General features: G+C 46.4%; 3 protein-coding genes across 4 annotated transcripts; all 3 read left to right on the top strand.

Moving 5' to 3' along the window:
• The first annotated feature begins 791 nt into the window (after positions 1 to 791).
• LOC117893488 (collagen alpha-1(III) chain) lies at positions 792 to 2,875 on the top strand. Its single transcript, XM_034800120.1, has 3 exons — positions 792 to 818; positions 1,010 to 1,614; positions 1,651 to 2,875. Exons 1-3 carry the CDS (start codon positions 792 to 794, stop codon positions 2,822 to 2,824), a joined length of 1,806 nt encoding a protein of 601 aa, XP_034656011.1. The 3' UTR covers positions 2,825 to 2,875.
• A 4,833-nt stretch (positions 2,876 to 7,708) lies between these two features.
• LOC117894495 lies at positions 7,709 to 9,448 on the top strand. Of its 2 annotated transcripts, XM_034801604.1 has the most exons (3): positions 7,709 to 7,758; positions 7,892 to 9,040; positions 9,197 to 9,448. In XM_034801604.1, the coding sequence occupies exons 1-3, from the start codon at positions 7,756 to 7,758 to the stop codon at positions 9,323 to 9,325; spliced, it is 1,281 nt and encodes a 426-aa protein (XP_034657495.1). In that variant the 5' UTR covers positions 7,709 to 7,755; the 3' UTR covers positions 9,326 to 9,448. The 2 variants fall into 2 exon arrangements, with proteins under 2 accessions (XP_034657495.1, XP_034657494.1); XM_034801603.1 differs by having other exon boundaries at positions 7,892 to 9,448.
• A 1,204-nt stretch (positions 9,449 to 10,652) lies between these two features.
• Positions 10,653 to 12,345, top strand: LOC117894496 (mucin-19). The gene is made up of 2 exons (XM_034801605.1): positions 10,653 to 10,698; positions 10,807 to 12,345. Exons 1-2 carry the CDS (start codon positions 10,696 to 10,698, stop codon positions 12,211 to 12,213), a joined length of 1,410 nt encoding a protein of 469 aa, XP_034657496.1. The 5' UTR covers positions 10,653 to 10,695; the 3' UTR covers positions 12,214 to 12,345.
• The last annotated feature ends 3,002 nt before the right edge of the window (positions 12,346 to 15,347 follow it).

The following is a 15,347-nucleotide window of genomic DNA, read 5'->3' as shown; positions in this document are numbered from 1 at the left end:
GGGTGAAGAAGTTATTTATTTTCCTCAGATGGTGGCAGATAATGCTCGTCATCATCCTTCTCCTTCTCGCAAGGCAAACATCCACCAGGCGGGAAAATGCCAGAACGCACAGCGGCAGAACACAGAGAAGTTTCTGTGAAAAGAAAGTAAGCAAAGGATTAGTTAAAATAATATCGTAGGAATTTATAAATTTATTTATTTATTTTTAGATTTATTTCTCTTATGCATTTATGTAGTAAATAAAATAATAGATCAATATTGATTGATTGATTAATCCATTTATTTGTGTAAAAAAATATAATAAATATGCAAAATATTCAAATAAATATAAAAAAAAATGATAATAAATAGAAAACAACAATTCAAATAAATGAAAAAAATGCAATTAAATATAAAAAAAAAAAAAAATATACAAATAAAAACAATTTAAATGAATAAACAAAAACTTAAAATAAATACACAAGAAATCCGAAAACAAAAGGTCGAATTTATCCATTTTAAATGCACATTTTGTTTGGTCAAACATTAAGCTAGAAATTAATTACAAAAACAGTTATCGAAGAGGCTCTCCCTCTCTCTCTCCTTCCCTTTCCTTTGTAGAATAGGATCAAAAACCCCACTTATCACTGAGAAATGGGCTGGAGGCTGGCGTGTGTGTGTGGAGAGAGCGCACTTGGATCGATAAATTCCAGCGCTTTGATCTCAATGACAAATTTACGGCGTACTTTTGTGCATTTGAATTTTAATTGCGGGCATTCAATGAGAACAAATGGGTCACCATAAAGCATCAAATGAATTTCTCACGCTCCCGCCAACAGGTTTCGCGGTTACTCGGTTTCGGTTTCAGTTTCTTTGGGTTTTTGGGGGCTCGAATGCATCCCAAAACATTGTATAAAGGCTGCAACTAGAGCGGTTAAGCCTCACTGGCATTTGCACAATGGTGAGAGATCCATGGGAGGAGCTTTATGGCTAATTCTCGACTAATCCTTTGATTACTTTCATTCCACAGAAACTCCTCTGTGTTCTGCTGCTGTGCGCTCTGGCGTTTGCCTGCCTGGCAGATGTTTGCCTTGCGAAACATCACAAACATCAGCGGCACCACCACGAGAAGGAGAAGGATGACGACGATCATTATCTGCCACCGTCAGAGGAAAAGGAAGATGAACCCTTCTACAAGAAGGAGAAGCACACCAGTGAGCGCGTGGTCTACCACAAGGAGGAGGAACACGACGAACCGCCACACCACAAGGAGCAGCAGCACTACCACCACGAGGAGCCCAAGAAACAGCGCGTGGATCACTTCCATCACTACGACAAGAAGCCGGAGGTGAAGACCGAGCACATCCACTACAAGCACGACACACCGCAAGTCCGCACGGATTATAGCGGCGATCTCTTCACCCCAGCGGCCAGCCAAGTCGTCTACAGGCGTCGTCGTCCCCATCGCATCACCTACGCCAATGCCCCGAACTCTGTGTTTCACACGCACACCCAGATCAACGTTCAGTCGCAGGACTCGGATCTCAACTCGCTCATTCGTCCAGATCCGCCAGGAGGACAGCAATTGCCAGGGGGAGCCCAAGCGCCCACGGGAGCTCAGGCCCCGACAGGAGCTCAGGCTCCTACTGGAGCTCAAGCGCCAACCGGAGTTGGTTTCCTGCCCAACTGTCAGTTTACTGGAGTTCCTGGCAATGTTGCTCCGGGCTGTGGTCCGTCGAATCCACTCGGAGCTCAGCTACCTGCCAGTGCCTTGGCTCCAGGCGCTGGTCTGCCTGTCAATCAAGGCGCAGCTCCCATTCCCGCCGCTGGACAGTTGGCCGTGCAGGGCAATGGCCAGCGTCCACAGAAACCAGGCGGCTACGTCGGCGGCTATGGCAGGAACAACTTCTTCTTCGACCCGTCGCTGGCTGCTCAGCTGGGCGCTGCAGGATTCCCAGCAGGTGGTCCAGGATTTCCAGTAGGCGGTGCTCAATTGGCTGCTGCTCAAGGATTTCCCAACCAGAACCAGTTTGATCCCTCCTTCGGCGCACAGTTGGGCGCCGCGGGTCAAGCTCCTGGAGCTGCTCCTGGTGCTCCCTTCGATCCCTCATTTGGCGCGCAGCGTCCAGCGGCTGGACAGGCACCCATCGCTGGCCAGGCACCATTCCAGAACCAGTTTGATCCCAATGCACAATTTGGAGGACAGCTGCCCGCTGCCCAGCAGCCAAATCAATTCGGAAATCCCGCTTTGGGCGCTCAACTGGCAGCTGGTCAGGCACCAAATCAGGGGAATCCCGCGCTCGGTGCACAGCTTGGAGCTGCTCAGGCGCCGCTTCAGAACCAATTTGATCCCGCTTTGGGCGCCCAACTGGCAGCGGGTCAGCTGGTGCCACGCCTGCGCACTGGACGTCCGCGCAATCGTTCCAACTACCAAGGTCTAAACGTGCTCAATGGCAATGTGTTTGGTCAGCCGCATCTGCAGGGACCAACGAATGCGCTGGGCAACCAGCAGGACACGAACATTATCGACGGTAATTTCTACAGCGATCCCAGCGGTCACCATCATGGCCATGGCCATCAGCGCGCTCTGGTCTCTGTCAATGGCAATCAACGCTCCGTGCTGGTAGCTGACGATGATGATGCGGATGACGATACAGATCCCAGTTTCAGACTAGGCTTTGCGGCCAGTTCGCCACAAGCTAGCTATGTGGCGGCGCCCAAAAATTCAGGCAGCAGCTCAAGGGAGGATGACTCTGACTTGGGCACAGCTGCCTCCGAGTACCAGACGGACTACCGCGAGGATGGCTATCACTACGCAAAGCCCAAACACGCATTTGAGTACTGAATTTTGTGCATAAAATTAATGTTATAAATACTCGAAAAATAAATTATACTTAGCAGCATTTGCCGGAAGTGGCAGTCAATGAAATGTATGTGGCATACTCGCGGGCTCTCAAGCTGGCAAAGAGAAACTTCCGTTTCCGGTTGGGATTTAGGTTTAAAGCTTTAAAAATATAATTTAGCTTTTAATTTGTGCTTTACACTGGCCAACACGAAATTTGTGACACAGTTAAGGGGCTTCAGAAATTTTCTACATTTTAGGCCATTTTCGAATTGAATTTCGATTTTTACCCTGACTAAATAGAACTTTGAGGAGCCAAAACAAACTCCCAACTTGACCTCAACCTCCCGAATTCTGTGACAAATTCTATCACAAAAATCAATATGAAAACAACACACGTGGTGGACCAGTTTAAGCAGCAAACATAGAAAAACAATAACTTTAGACTGCTTTTATTTTTAAATGGAAAAATGACATTAAGATCCATAAGGAAAGGAAACTAGTTCAGCGCTTCAATAGCAAAAAATAAGATAAAAGATTCATATAGCCAGAGGCAGGGTTGGAGGGGAGAGGAAATGACACACACATGGGGCTAAAATGAATTGTCGACATAAATTTATGCGATAATTTAGATTCGATTCTCATGCAAATCCAATAAACTAAAGTCCAAAAAAATCAAAATAAAATCTATTGTTTCATTGGGAAGTGAAGAGAGACATGCGACTGCATGGAGCAGCAGAAACTGAAATCAAAACCGACAAACAAACACAGTTTCAATGGTACAGACAGCCCTCTTTGGTTATGTATTGACCAGGCCAAGACAGCCAACTTTTGGGGTATGTAAGACAAGTTTTGGTTAGTTTTTTGGCAACGAGGGCGGTCCCCACACAACAATGGCGGTTGTGTTCGCCAATCAATGTCAATATTTGACTGCAATCTCCTCAATCAAATGTGTCCATTATCTCCGCTTAGCCGTAGGTCACAACAGCTAGTGGTGACCGCCAGCTGGAGGCTTTTGACCCAATCCAATCAACCTGCAGCTGCAGCAGCTTATAGAAAGCTCTTAATTGTTCGTACCATAAATCAGTTCAGTTCACAACTCACTTAAGTGAGTCCACAGCCAAAAAATAAAAGGGGGTACAAGTAGCATTAATTTAAAATAATTAATGGCAAGCACACAAAACTCTCTAGAGCAAAGAATAGCCAGAGAGTGGGCAGCTTTGCATAAAATTAACAAAAAAAGGGAACTGCTGAGAGATCTACAGCAAAAAAAACCAAACCTGACCCAGCTAAGAGCCGCGGCTCGTGGCTCTGCCGCCGCTGATTACAGAGTTATAAATTTCGGGAACAATCTGTGCGAACTTCGGGCAGAATATACATGGATACATATTGTGGCTATGCAGAGCGAGAGTGTGGGGAGCAGCTTCAGCGCGGAGATGGGCTGATGTAGAGCTGTGGAGTTCAATGATCCGTCCGCCCGCTTCTTTTTTGGCTTTTAATGTTGCTCCAGCTGTGAGTTACAGCCTGATATTTGTGAACCCTGATTGTAAAGCAATTTGGGTTGGGGGGAATCAGAACTGCTGCCCCGATCTAACTCATGTAATTCCGCCTTGCGTCATATGTTAAACATAGCCAGAATGAGGGCTCCCAAAAAGATGATTAATTCTCAGGCAAACATAATTAATTTTAGACAGCCAACATATAAAAATATAATTTCAAGCCTCAAACGCACTTCAAACCACTCAAAGAGCCGCTGGCCACAAAGAATCAAAATCAAATTTGGTTTTACATTGCCAAGCAATTTGAAAGGAACTTGCCAACAAAAATAACTAAATATCGACTGGCTGCCACGCGTATACATTATTTATGGAGCCCCCCAAAGAGCCGTGCGTTAAAAGTGTGCGCAACATTTTTTTCTATTTTTTTTTTGTTCTTCCAATCTTCCACTCTTCTTAGGTTTTTTTGTTCTTCTAATTTTGGTTTTCGTTTTTGTCTTGTTTGTGGAGATGCGCTGCATGGCGATGGGGGGCACTTTCTAGTCGCCGACCGAGAACTGGTTTCCCGAATGATTTATCATACATTTAAGTTTTTTTTTTTGAAAAAAAGAGCATCTAAAACGGCTAAAACAAAAGCTTAAAGTTTATCATAAAAGACTAAAACGTGTACTTGGCAAAGGGTAGTTTAAGCGCTCAACAAGACGACGAATTAATGCTCTTAAAGAGTATTATAAATCCCCCAAACTTTAGCACTAAACAGAGCTAAATTTTATTCTGGTTAGGGTATAATGAAGACTGAAAATAAAACTAGCGCGTGTAAGTGTGTGGGGGCCACAAACAAAGGAAAGGCCGCGGCTGCTGCTGCCACGAGAAAGAAGTTTGCCGCCTTCTAAGCTCAAAAATCAAATGGTTTTTAATATTAATTAGAATAGAATTTGCATAAATTAAGACTCCAGCGAAATGGGTTTTGTTAGACAGAGCGTCGCGGGCACTGGGATTATGCAAAAAGAGAAAAACAAAACTAAGACCCAACACACTTAAGTCTCAAAAGGGGAGCGCTCATCCATTATCCAATCGAATCGAATGGTTGGTACAATCCCAACAGATCTCCTTTCGCTGTTCCGCTCTCCTAGTTTCTATTTGTGGGATCTACGCTAATTTTTTGTGTGGGGCCCCACGTTCACTTATTAAACAAACTTTGACAATATTTATATTGTGTCTGTGACCATTATGAGACTTTTTTTGTCATTCTCTCTGAGGGGGGAACACAGACTGGTGGCTGCCATTCACTAATTTGCATATTTTTGCCATTTTAGCATAAACATCAATTCCGAAATGGCACTTTTAAGTGTTCAGAGACCAGCTCTGGCTTCCCGGGCAGCCAATTCGAAGATGCTGCTGATGGAATACAATAATGCTGATGACAATAATGCGTTGGTCAGTCGCCTGATCTTGATCTATTGACTGGCGAGCAGCACATGTGCGTGTAGAACTTTTATGGGACTGGCGTAGATGACAATAGAACAGGCCCAGAATAGAGCAGTCAGTCTCGCAGATTTTGGCGGGAGATTCAAAATGTAAATTAGCAAAGTCATAAATTGTGCTCGTTAATAGTAGTTTGTGAGTCTAGTTTTTAGTGCACAGAACACACACAGGAAATGAAATGATTTACTTCATTGTTTCAGCCAACAAAACTAGAAATGTAAGACTCTAAATCTTAATGCATTTGCAAAATAGAATCAAATATATATACAATTGTTATTTGATACTCTGTGTTTAATGACGCTAGTTAATTAGCTAAAACTGGTGCTATAAACACCACTCCATAGAGCTCTTCTCTGTGGTTCAACTTTCGTCTAGAGGCGCCGAAGTGTGGCGCGTGACAACCATCCATCAACATCACCAAAATCCTCCTCCTCGTCAGCTTTGACTCTGACTGGGCTACCATTGGGCTACCCCAGAGTTTGTTTAGTACTTCCAGCGACCTCGACTTTCAGCAGTGTACATTAATTTTAATAAAAAATCATACACACATAATTTATGCTGTTTTATTTCGTAGAATCAATCAGCAGCGGTGTTAGTCATTGTTTATCCTTCAGTTATACGGAACCGATTAGTTCTTAGCATCTCTAACGAGCCTTGCTTCTCATGGCTGTCGATCTGCTCAAACATTTGCCAAATCTTTCTCCTACTTGGAAGGGGTTCATTAATCATGGGCTATGGGCTACTTGCTGCATAAGACAATTGCTGCTTGAATGTTTGCTTTAACTTTTAACAAGTTGATCGTTGGGAGAGTGTTAATTGAGAGAGTGTGGGGGGTACACTTTATTGAGGGAAGTTGTGGGAAGTTCTTGGGAGGAATGACAAGTTTTTTTTGGCAGATTCCAGGCAAAGATCAATAGATGGACAGTTGCCGTGGGTCCCCAAAATTGTCTTGGATGTAAAATTGTACATAAAAATCACAGAAAATTATGTTTATTCCTCAAAAATGTATCTCCCATCTGTTATTTATTGAAACACCTAAGAACATCATCATTTTAATACAGGATACGCCACAGATATTTCACTCTTTTGTTTATTAAAATTCTTGGAATAATCTCAATAGGCGAAACATTCAATATCCGGCATAAAGTTTACAAAAAGTTGCCTAATTCTCAGGCAAAAGCACAATTAAATCATATTTTTTTGGCTCGCTTTGGCAGTTCCTATTTGTTGATTAATGAACAGCAACGACTACGACGACATGACAACAAACAATGAGCAGATGCTGCTGCGGCGGATACTATGGAAGTGAGCGAATTTGATTGAATCGAATAACTCATCGTTTGAATCTAAATCGAGCGCAATATTTTTTTGGCGGCGTCTTGAATGGAACAAAGCCACAGCCACAGCCACAGCCCCCAAACAGGCCACAAAGAGGTGTAAACAACATGAGAGAGCAAAGTTGTTTTGGGCTGGCTCAAATGAGCGACAGAGTGTGTTTGTGAGTGTGAGCGCTCGAGTTGTCCAAAACGTTGATGTCCATCAAAAATCTTTTGCATCTGCTTAAGTAAAACAATTAAGAGAATCCGTGCGAACGATTTTGCCCATTAAACTTTTTAATTCCATTTGTTAGCTTCTCTCGCTTTTAGCTTTTTGTGCAAATGTAAGCGTCGCTGCTGCCGTCGCAGCCTCTGAGCGGGTTAGCCGAGCGGCTTAGAACTCACCTCTGCAGAGGCAGCGGCCAAAAGCCGTGCGAAAATTTACAGCGCGGCCGAAGATGGGCCCGAGCGTGGGCTGCGACGTCGGCTTTGCCGTCAGCGTCGAACGCAAAATCTGCGAGCTGTGTAATGTGGCGGTGGCGAAGAGCAGAGAATTTGTATAAATACCAAAAGGTTCTGCGTATTCAACATTAGAGTTTCGGTTTTACTGGTGTGAACAAGCAGCTCAACGGACACGATGGTACGCAGTGTAAGCCTTAGGGCAAATCATACCATAAAGATTTCGTTACCCTCCAAAAACATTTTGGAGACGAGCAAAACGCGACGACTTTGAAGGACTATTCTCAATCGTGTTTCCTGTGTGTTTCTTACAGAAATTCTTCCTGATCGCTTTTGCCGTGATCGCAGCTGTGGCCGCTGATGTCAGCCACCTGCCTTCCAACGAGTACTTGCCCCCCGTGGTGCAGGAGTCTCAGATCATCGCTGCCCCCAGCAACGACTATCTGCCCCCTGTCCAGGTCCAGGCTGAGGCTGCACCTGCCCATGAGCTGGCCGATGATGGCTACCGTTACAAGACCCACAAGCGTGTGGTCCTCCGCCGTCACCGTCGTGATGTGAGCCATCTGCCCTCCAACGAGTACCTGCCCCCTCAGCAGGCTGCCGCTCCTTCCAACGAGTACCTGCCCCCACAACAGGTGGCCGCTCCTGCTCCCATCCCAGTCCAGGTCGCTGCTCCCATCCAGATCGCCGCTCCTGCTCCAGTCGAGATTGAGGCTGCCCCAGCCCATGAGCTCGCCGATGATGGTTACCGTTACAAGACCAACCGTCGCGTTGTCTACCGTCGCCACCGTCGTGATGTCAACGAGCTGTCCAACGAGTACCTGCCCCCCGTCCAGGAGGCCGTCGCTCCTTCCAACGAGTACTTGGCTCCCGCTGTCGACACCGTCCTGGCTGATGATGGCTACCGTTACAAGACCAACAAGCGTGTGGTGATCCGTCGCCATCGTCGTGATGTCAACGAGCTGTCCAACGAGTACCTGCCCCCTGTCCAGGAGGCCGTTGCTCCTTCCAACGAGTACTTGGCTCCTGCCGTCGATACCGTCTTGGCTGATGATGGCTACCGTTACAAGACCAACAAGCGTGTTGTGATCCGTCGTCATCGTCGTGATGTCAACGAGCTCTCCAACGAGTACCTGCCCCCCGTCCAGGAGGCCGTCGCTCCTTCCAACGAGTACTTGGCTCCTGCCGTCGATACCGTCTTGGCTGATGATGGCTACCGTTACAAGACCAACAAGCGTGTGGTGATCCGTCGTCATCGTCGTGATGTCAACGAGCTCTCCAACGAGTACCTGCCCCCTGTCCAGGAGGCCGTCGCTCCTTCCAACGAGTACTTGGCACCTGCCGTCGATACCGTCTTGGCTGATGATGGCTACCGTTACAAGACCAACAAGCGTGTGGTGATCCGTCGTCATCGTCGTGATGTCAACGAGCTCTCCAACGAGTACCTGCCCCCTGTCCAGGAGGCCGTCGCTCCTTCCAACGAGTACTTGGCTCCCGCTGTCGACACCGTCCTGGCTGATGATGGTTACCGTTACAAGACCAACAAGCGTGTGGTGATCCGTCGTCATCGTCGTGATGTCAACGAGCTCTCCAACGAGTACCTGCCCCCTGTCCAGGAGGCCGTCGCTCCTTCCAACGAGTACTTGGCTCCCGTTGCCAACAACATCGAGGTTGCTCCCGCTCACGTCTTGGCCGATGATGGCTACCGTTACAAGACCCACAAGCGTGTTGTGATCCGTCGTCATTAAACCATGCGAGATCTGTTCCACCAAGTGATCGATTTGTACTCATTTTGGAGTACAAATTTTATTATAAGAATACTTTTCCTTTTTCATTGAGGAAATATAATAATACGATAACGAATCCATAAATATTTGTTGGTTTTTTTTTTTAAATAAGTTGTCCATAAAAATGTAATTTTAACATTACACGTTAACAGTATGTTACCGATCTATGTTAAAAGGATGTTAGCGATCGCTGTAACATCTCGCTGCTGTCACTCGCTCTGGACACTCGCTCTTACTACTCGCTGATAGTATTTGAAAGCAGTGGAGGATGAAAACTCGTAAGAGGAGTAACCTTTTGTGGAGCACTTTACAAAATTATATCTGTCGTACTTCTCGTCTACTTCAATAAGCGCTTCCGCCAGTTTTGCACCACTAACATATTGAGTATGGAAAGAAGGCAATTTTGCGATAGAAATATACCGTTTGTGAGAGGGTATATTCATTTTATAAAGAGACTTGATAATAAGCAGCTCCAGGAAAAATTATTAACGTCTTTAAAGCGCTACAACGAAATTTAGATAAAATAAGTATACATGATCTAGTTTAATTTCAGCTGTTTTAATGCCCAACTAAATATTTCAAGAGTGTGTAGGCAACGGTGTTCACATCAAATAATCGTCTTTGACAGTCAGGTCAGCTCTTTGCTGATTATCTTTCGACATTGAGATCAGATCGTGATTTATTTCCGTGCGTACGAGTATGCTGCTATTTTTTGGCATCTTTTTTGAGGTATCTAAAAACGGAACGAGTGTTTCTTTTTGTTCTTCTTTTTGGCCTTTTCTCTGATATATCCGACTACTCATCATCATGTTTTTTATTGAGGAGTCAGAGAACTCGATTAATTCACAGTTGATTAAACCGAAATTTAATTATAAGTAATTAAGCAAATGGAGCTGGTGGATCAGCAGGCAGCGGCACGCGTTCGTCTGAGAGAAATTCGAGAGTGCAGATGGACGTAATAATGGAACCTGATCTTCGATATTGAGGATTGGGGCAATTTTGGTTATTAAATGGATGCTACATTGACGAGTTCTTGCGGGGAGAAAGGGGCACCCCCGGTACGCCGGCTCACACACGCGGCGGCGGCGGTGGTGGCGACTCGACCGATGCCTGATGCCGAAACCCGTTGCAAACCTGCTTGCAAAAACTATAATGGATATGTTTTGGCGGTGTCACTAAATACGAAATTCATAAATTAAGAAGCCAAATGCTAATTAGGTATAGCACTGGCCCGGTGATTAGAATCATATAAATAAGCAGCAGAACATTGGCAAAGGCATCACTTCCATTTGCATTCTACAATCAACTGGACAGCCGACCAAGCCAGCAAAATGGTACGATTACCGCTCCTTTCTCGAGAGGATTACACACCCAAACACACAGCCCACACCGCATCAGGATAACCAAATTCAACGATCTCACTTTTCTCGTATTTCTTGCAGAAACTCTTGCTGATCTGCGCCTTTGTCGCCGCCGTGGCCGCTACCACACCTAGCAACAACTACCTGCCCCCCGCATACGGTGCCGCATCGGCTCCAGTTGCTTCCTACGCCGCGGAGGCATCGGCTCCAGTTGAGTCCTACTCTGCACCAGCTCAGTCTTACTCTGCACCCGCCCAGGCCACCTACACTGCTGCCGCTTCTGCTCCAGCTGTGTCTTACTCGGCTCCAGCTCAGTCTTACTCTGCTCCCGCTCAGTCTTACTCTGCTCCAGCTCAGGCTACGTACACTGCTGCTGCTTCGGCTCCAGCTGTGTCGTACTCGGCTCCAGCTCAGTCTTACTCTGCTCCCGCTCAGGCTACGTACACTGCTGCTGCTTCGGCTCCAGCTGTGTCGTACTCGGCTCCCGCTCAGTCCTACTCTGCTCCCGCTCAGGCCAGCTACTCCGTTGCTGCTTCGGCCCCAGCTGCATCCTACTCCGCTCCTGCTGAGTACGAGACCGCTGCTTCCGAGCCCGCACACACCTTCTCGGCCACCGATGGATACCGCTACAAGACCCAGCGTCGTCGCGTCATCCGTCGCCACCGTCGTGATGTGAGCCATCTGCCCTCCAACGATTACCTGCCCCCCTTCCAGGGAGCCGCTTCCGCACCAACCTCTGAGTACCTGCCCCCAGCAGCATCTGCCCCAGCTCCAGTCTACCAGGCCGCTCCTGCACCATCCTACACCGCAGCCGCATCTGCTCCAGCTGTCTCCTACTCTGCCCCAGCTCAGTCCTACTCTGCACCCGCTGCTTCCTACTCCGCTCCTGCTGCATCCTACTCTGCCCCCGCTGAGTACGAGACCGCTGCCTCTGAGCCAGCACACAGCTTCTCGTCCAACGATGGATACCGCTACAAGACCCAGCGTCGTCGCGTCCTCCGTCGCCACCGTCGTGATGTGAGCCATCTGCCATCCAACGACTACCTGCCCCCAGCAGCCTCTGCCCCAGCTCCAGTCTACCAGGCCGCTCCATCCTACACCGCTGCTGCCTCCGCCCCAGCTGTCTCCTACGCTGCCCCAGCTCAGTCTTACTCTGCTCCCGCTCAGTCTTACTCTGCACCCGCTGAGGCCAGCTACTCCGTGGCTGCTTCCGCCCCAGCTGTGTCCTACTCGGCTCCCGCTCAGTCTTACTCTGCTCCCGTTCAGTCCTACTCTGCACCCGCTCAAGCCACCTACACCGCTGCTGCATCCGCCCCAGCTGTCTCCTACTCTGCTCCAGCTCAGTCATACTCCGCCCCAGCTCAGTCCTACTCTGCCCCCGCTGAGTACGAGACCGCTGCCTCTGAGCCAGCACACAGCTACTCGGCCACCGATGGATACCGCTACAAGACCCAGCGTCGTCGCGTCCTCCGCCGCCACAGATATTAAACGGTTTAGCAGTTGAGGCTCCCCCAACAAGCCCAGCCAAATAATGTTTTGGTTTTCGGGCTCTTCAGTCACTCGTACAGAAATTGTTAGGGAACGAAATTGATAAAATCAGAAATAAAACCCTTGAAAAATTTACCTAAAAGTTGTTTGCTTTCTTAATTAATATTATTACATATAAATCCCAAGCGCCTTCGCAAACCCAAGCGTCTTCAGAGCACGGAAAAATGTATAAATTTAATTAAGGACACAAAAAGAGTACAGAAATCAGCTCAGCGTTCAAACACCAAAGTCGACTGCGACTTTTGTCTGGATTGCATGGAAAACGCTGCAGAAAGCAGCAAAAAGTGCAGGAGACGGCGGTCGAACTCGAATGTTTTTTTCGTTGTTTGCTTCACCCTATTTATTTTAATTTTCAGAGACCTGCCTGACTTGTGTGACTTGCCACACCTTCGATTAGAATGGACATATTTTTATTAAATTTGGTAATTAGAAAAGGATCAACTTAAATAGAGCGCTATGAATGCGGAACGGTCATCGCCAGTTCAGCGCAGCAGCAGCAGAACGGCAGCGCCATTATCCAAGAGGTAGGTTGTGGTGGCCGCGACGCCGCGTCTGACGCCCCAGGCATTGACGCCACAGAAATCCAGTTTAAATATTCTTGTTCTTTCGAAATTTAAATCTTTAAATATATTCCTACATTTTATCACTTTCTAAGCTATGGAAACCAGAAACAGGAAACGCAAAAAAAAGTAAAACCTATTAAAAGTGAAGATTTGTATTAATTACGAATAGAGAGAAATAAAACAATCGAAGTCTGTCGTCAAGCACAAACAAAAAAGATTGCCGGCAGCCAGAGATGATCAAATTGGTTCAAGTTGGTGAAGCGGAAACTTGTTTCATGAATCACAATTTTATTATAATTTATACAAGTGCATTATTGGCTTAGGAGGCTGATTCAAGTTCAAAGACGCCTGGGGCAACTTTGTTGTTAGCACACTTTTTAATTATGGTGAGACATGGGGCATACTTTTCGGATCTTCTTGGATGCTGAACATCACATTTAAATTCAATGGCAACCCTATCTATTCGAATGTCTTCTTGGTAAATATTTAACGGAAAAACAAATAATGATGCATACTTACTTTGACTGCTCAGCATATGTAAATGGAAGACTGGCCAAGGCGATGGCCATCAAAGTCCAACTTCAGATAAACTTCGGAATCAGATGAATCTATGGGGTTGGTACTTACGAAAAAGAAAACAGAAGGCAAAGGGATTAGAAACACACTAAAACACCTTCTTCTCTCTTACCTTTGAAGCCATAATTTGTTTATCCTGTGCGTATATCGGAAAAGAAACGGGAATTTGTAACGAACGATTTGCGAAACGAAAACGCAGCAGCACAACCAAAGAAATATTTTGGGTAGATTAATATAAGGTGAGGCAGAAATGCACTGAAGCTCATGTGAAAGCACTAGCGAGAGAGTATGAGATCACCTAGACCTTACCTCACCATGCAATGAGACACTTGGTTCGGGAGAGCGACGACACGCTAAGCACTCGCTCTTTCCTTGTTGCTTTGCTTCCTCACTTCGCCTATTGCTTGATGGAGTGGGAAAGGGACGAAATTCAGAGCCTTTTTTTTTGCATGCTTTGAAAAAACAAGATGTACATATGTATGTATACCATTTCGACGTCGGCTGCCGCCATTTTGGTTCAGGAACTTTTTCATGCAATTTTTAATTTATAACTACACTGCACAATTACACTGCACTTCACTTCCCTGAAACACTAAACTCCACTACACTGCACTGCACCACTGCGCGACAATTTTCCCGATTGATTTTCCATCCATTTCCCGATTTTCGCGACCCGAAACGCGGAGCTTACTTAAAACCACGCGCTTTGTCCGTCCGAAAAATTAAAAGTGAGAGAGCGGCGCAAAATGAAATGCGTAGGCGGCTTGGTTTCTAGAACATTCTATGCTCTCCTTCTTTTGCGCTTCCTACTTGCTCTCTCGTTCAAATGAGCACAGAGGCGTAGGGCGATTTGTATTACATGCTCGGCTTCAGGCCCCCTTTCCAAGGGGGAAATGCACACGGAAATGTAACCCTCTCCACTGCACGCCACTGTATTCTCAAGAGACCTCTCACCTACAGCTCTCCTTCTTATGCGCTTCCTACTTGCTTACTCATTGGAGTTTACATGTGTGTTGTCCCTCTCCCACTCCAAGAAAGCGAACCTTTGCGAGTTTGATGAGTGACCAGTTGTCAATGCAACGGTTAATAGTAAGAAGGGGAAATTACTCTGCTTCTGTTTTAGCTTGTGTTGTATGGTCTGGAGAGGGGAGAATACCATAAGAGCATGGAATATGATAGAGGACGGCATGAATATTCAAGAAACTAATCCCCGCGCTAGTCCATCACCTACTCCATGAGAGCAAACGTTTGTGCGTTTGTCTATGCAACGGTTAATGGCAAGAAAGGGGAAATGGCTCTGCTTCTGTTTTAGCATGTGTTGTGCCTTGGTGAGAAGGGAGAAGAAGCCGAGAAGGCGAACATGAAAGATGATAGACGACTGCATGGAATGTACAAGAAACAAAGCGTACAACAAATTCAATTCCTTAGAATTCTATAGTCTTCGGTAGGAGCACTAAGCACTTAGTGCTAAAACAGAAGCAGAGCCATTTCCCCTTTCTTGCCATTAACCGTTGCATAGACAAACGCACAAACGTTTGCTCTCATGGAGTAGGTGATGGACTAGCGGGGGGATTAGTTTCTTGAATATTCATGCCGTCCTCTATCATATTCCATGCTCTTATGGTCTTCTCCCCTCTCCAGACCATACAACACAAGCTAAAACAGAAGCAGAGTAATTTCCCCTTCTTACCATTAACCGTTGCATTGACAACTGGTCACTCATCAAACTCGCAAAGGTTCGCTTTCTTGGAGTGGGAGAGGGACAACACACATGTAAACTCCAATGATTGAGCAAGTAGGCGGCGCATAAGAAGGAGAGCTGTAGGTGAGAGGCCTCTTGAGAATACAGTGGCGTGCAGTGGAGAGGGTTACATTTCCGTGTGCATTTCCCCCTTGGAAAGGGGGCCTGAAGCCGAGCATGTAAAACAAATCGCC

Source organism: Drosophila subobscura, chromosome J (assembly GCF_008121235.1).
Source record: "Drosophila subobscura isolate 14011-0131.10 chromosome J, UCBerk_Dsub_1.0, whole genome shotgun sequence".
Taxonomy (NCBI): Eukaryota; Metazoa; Arthropoda; class Insecta; order Diptera; family Drosophilidae; genus Drosophila; species Drosophila subobscura.
Note: the sequence above shows the minus strand (reverse complement) of the source record. Positions and strands in the feature narration are given on the sequence as shown.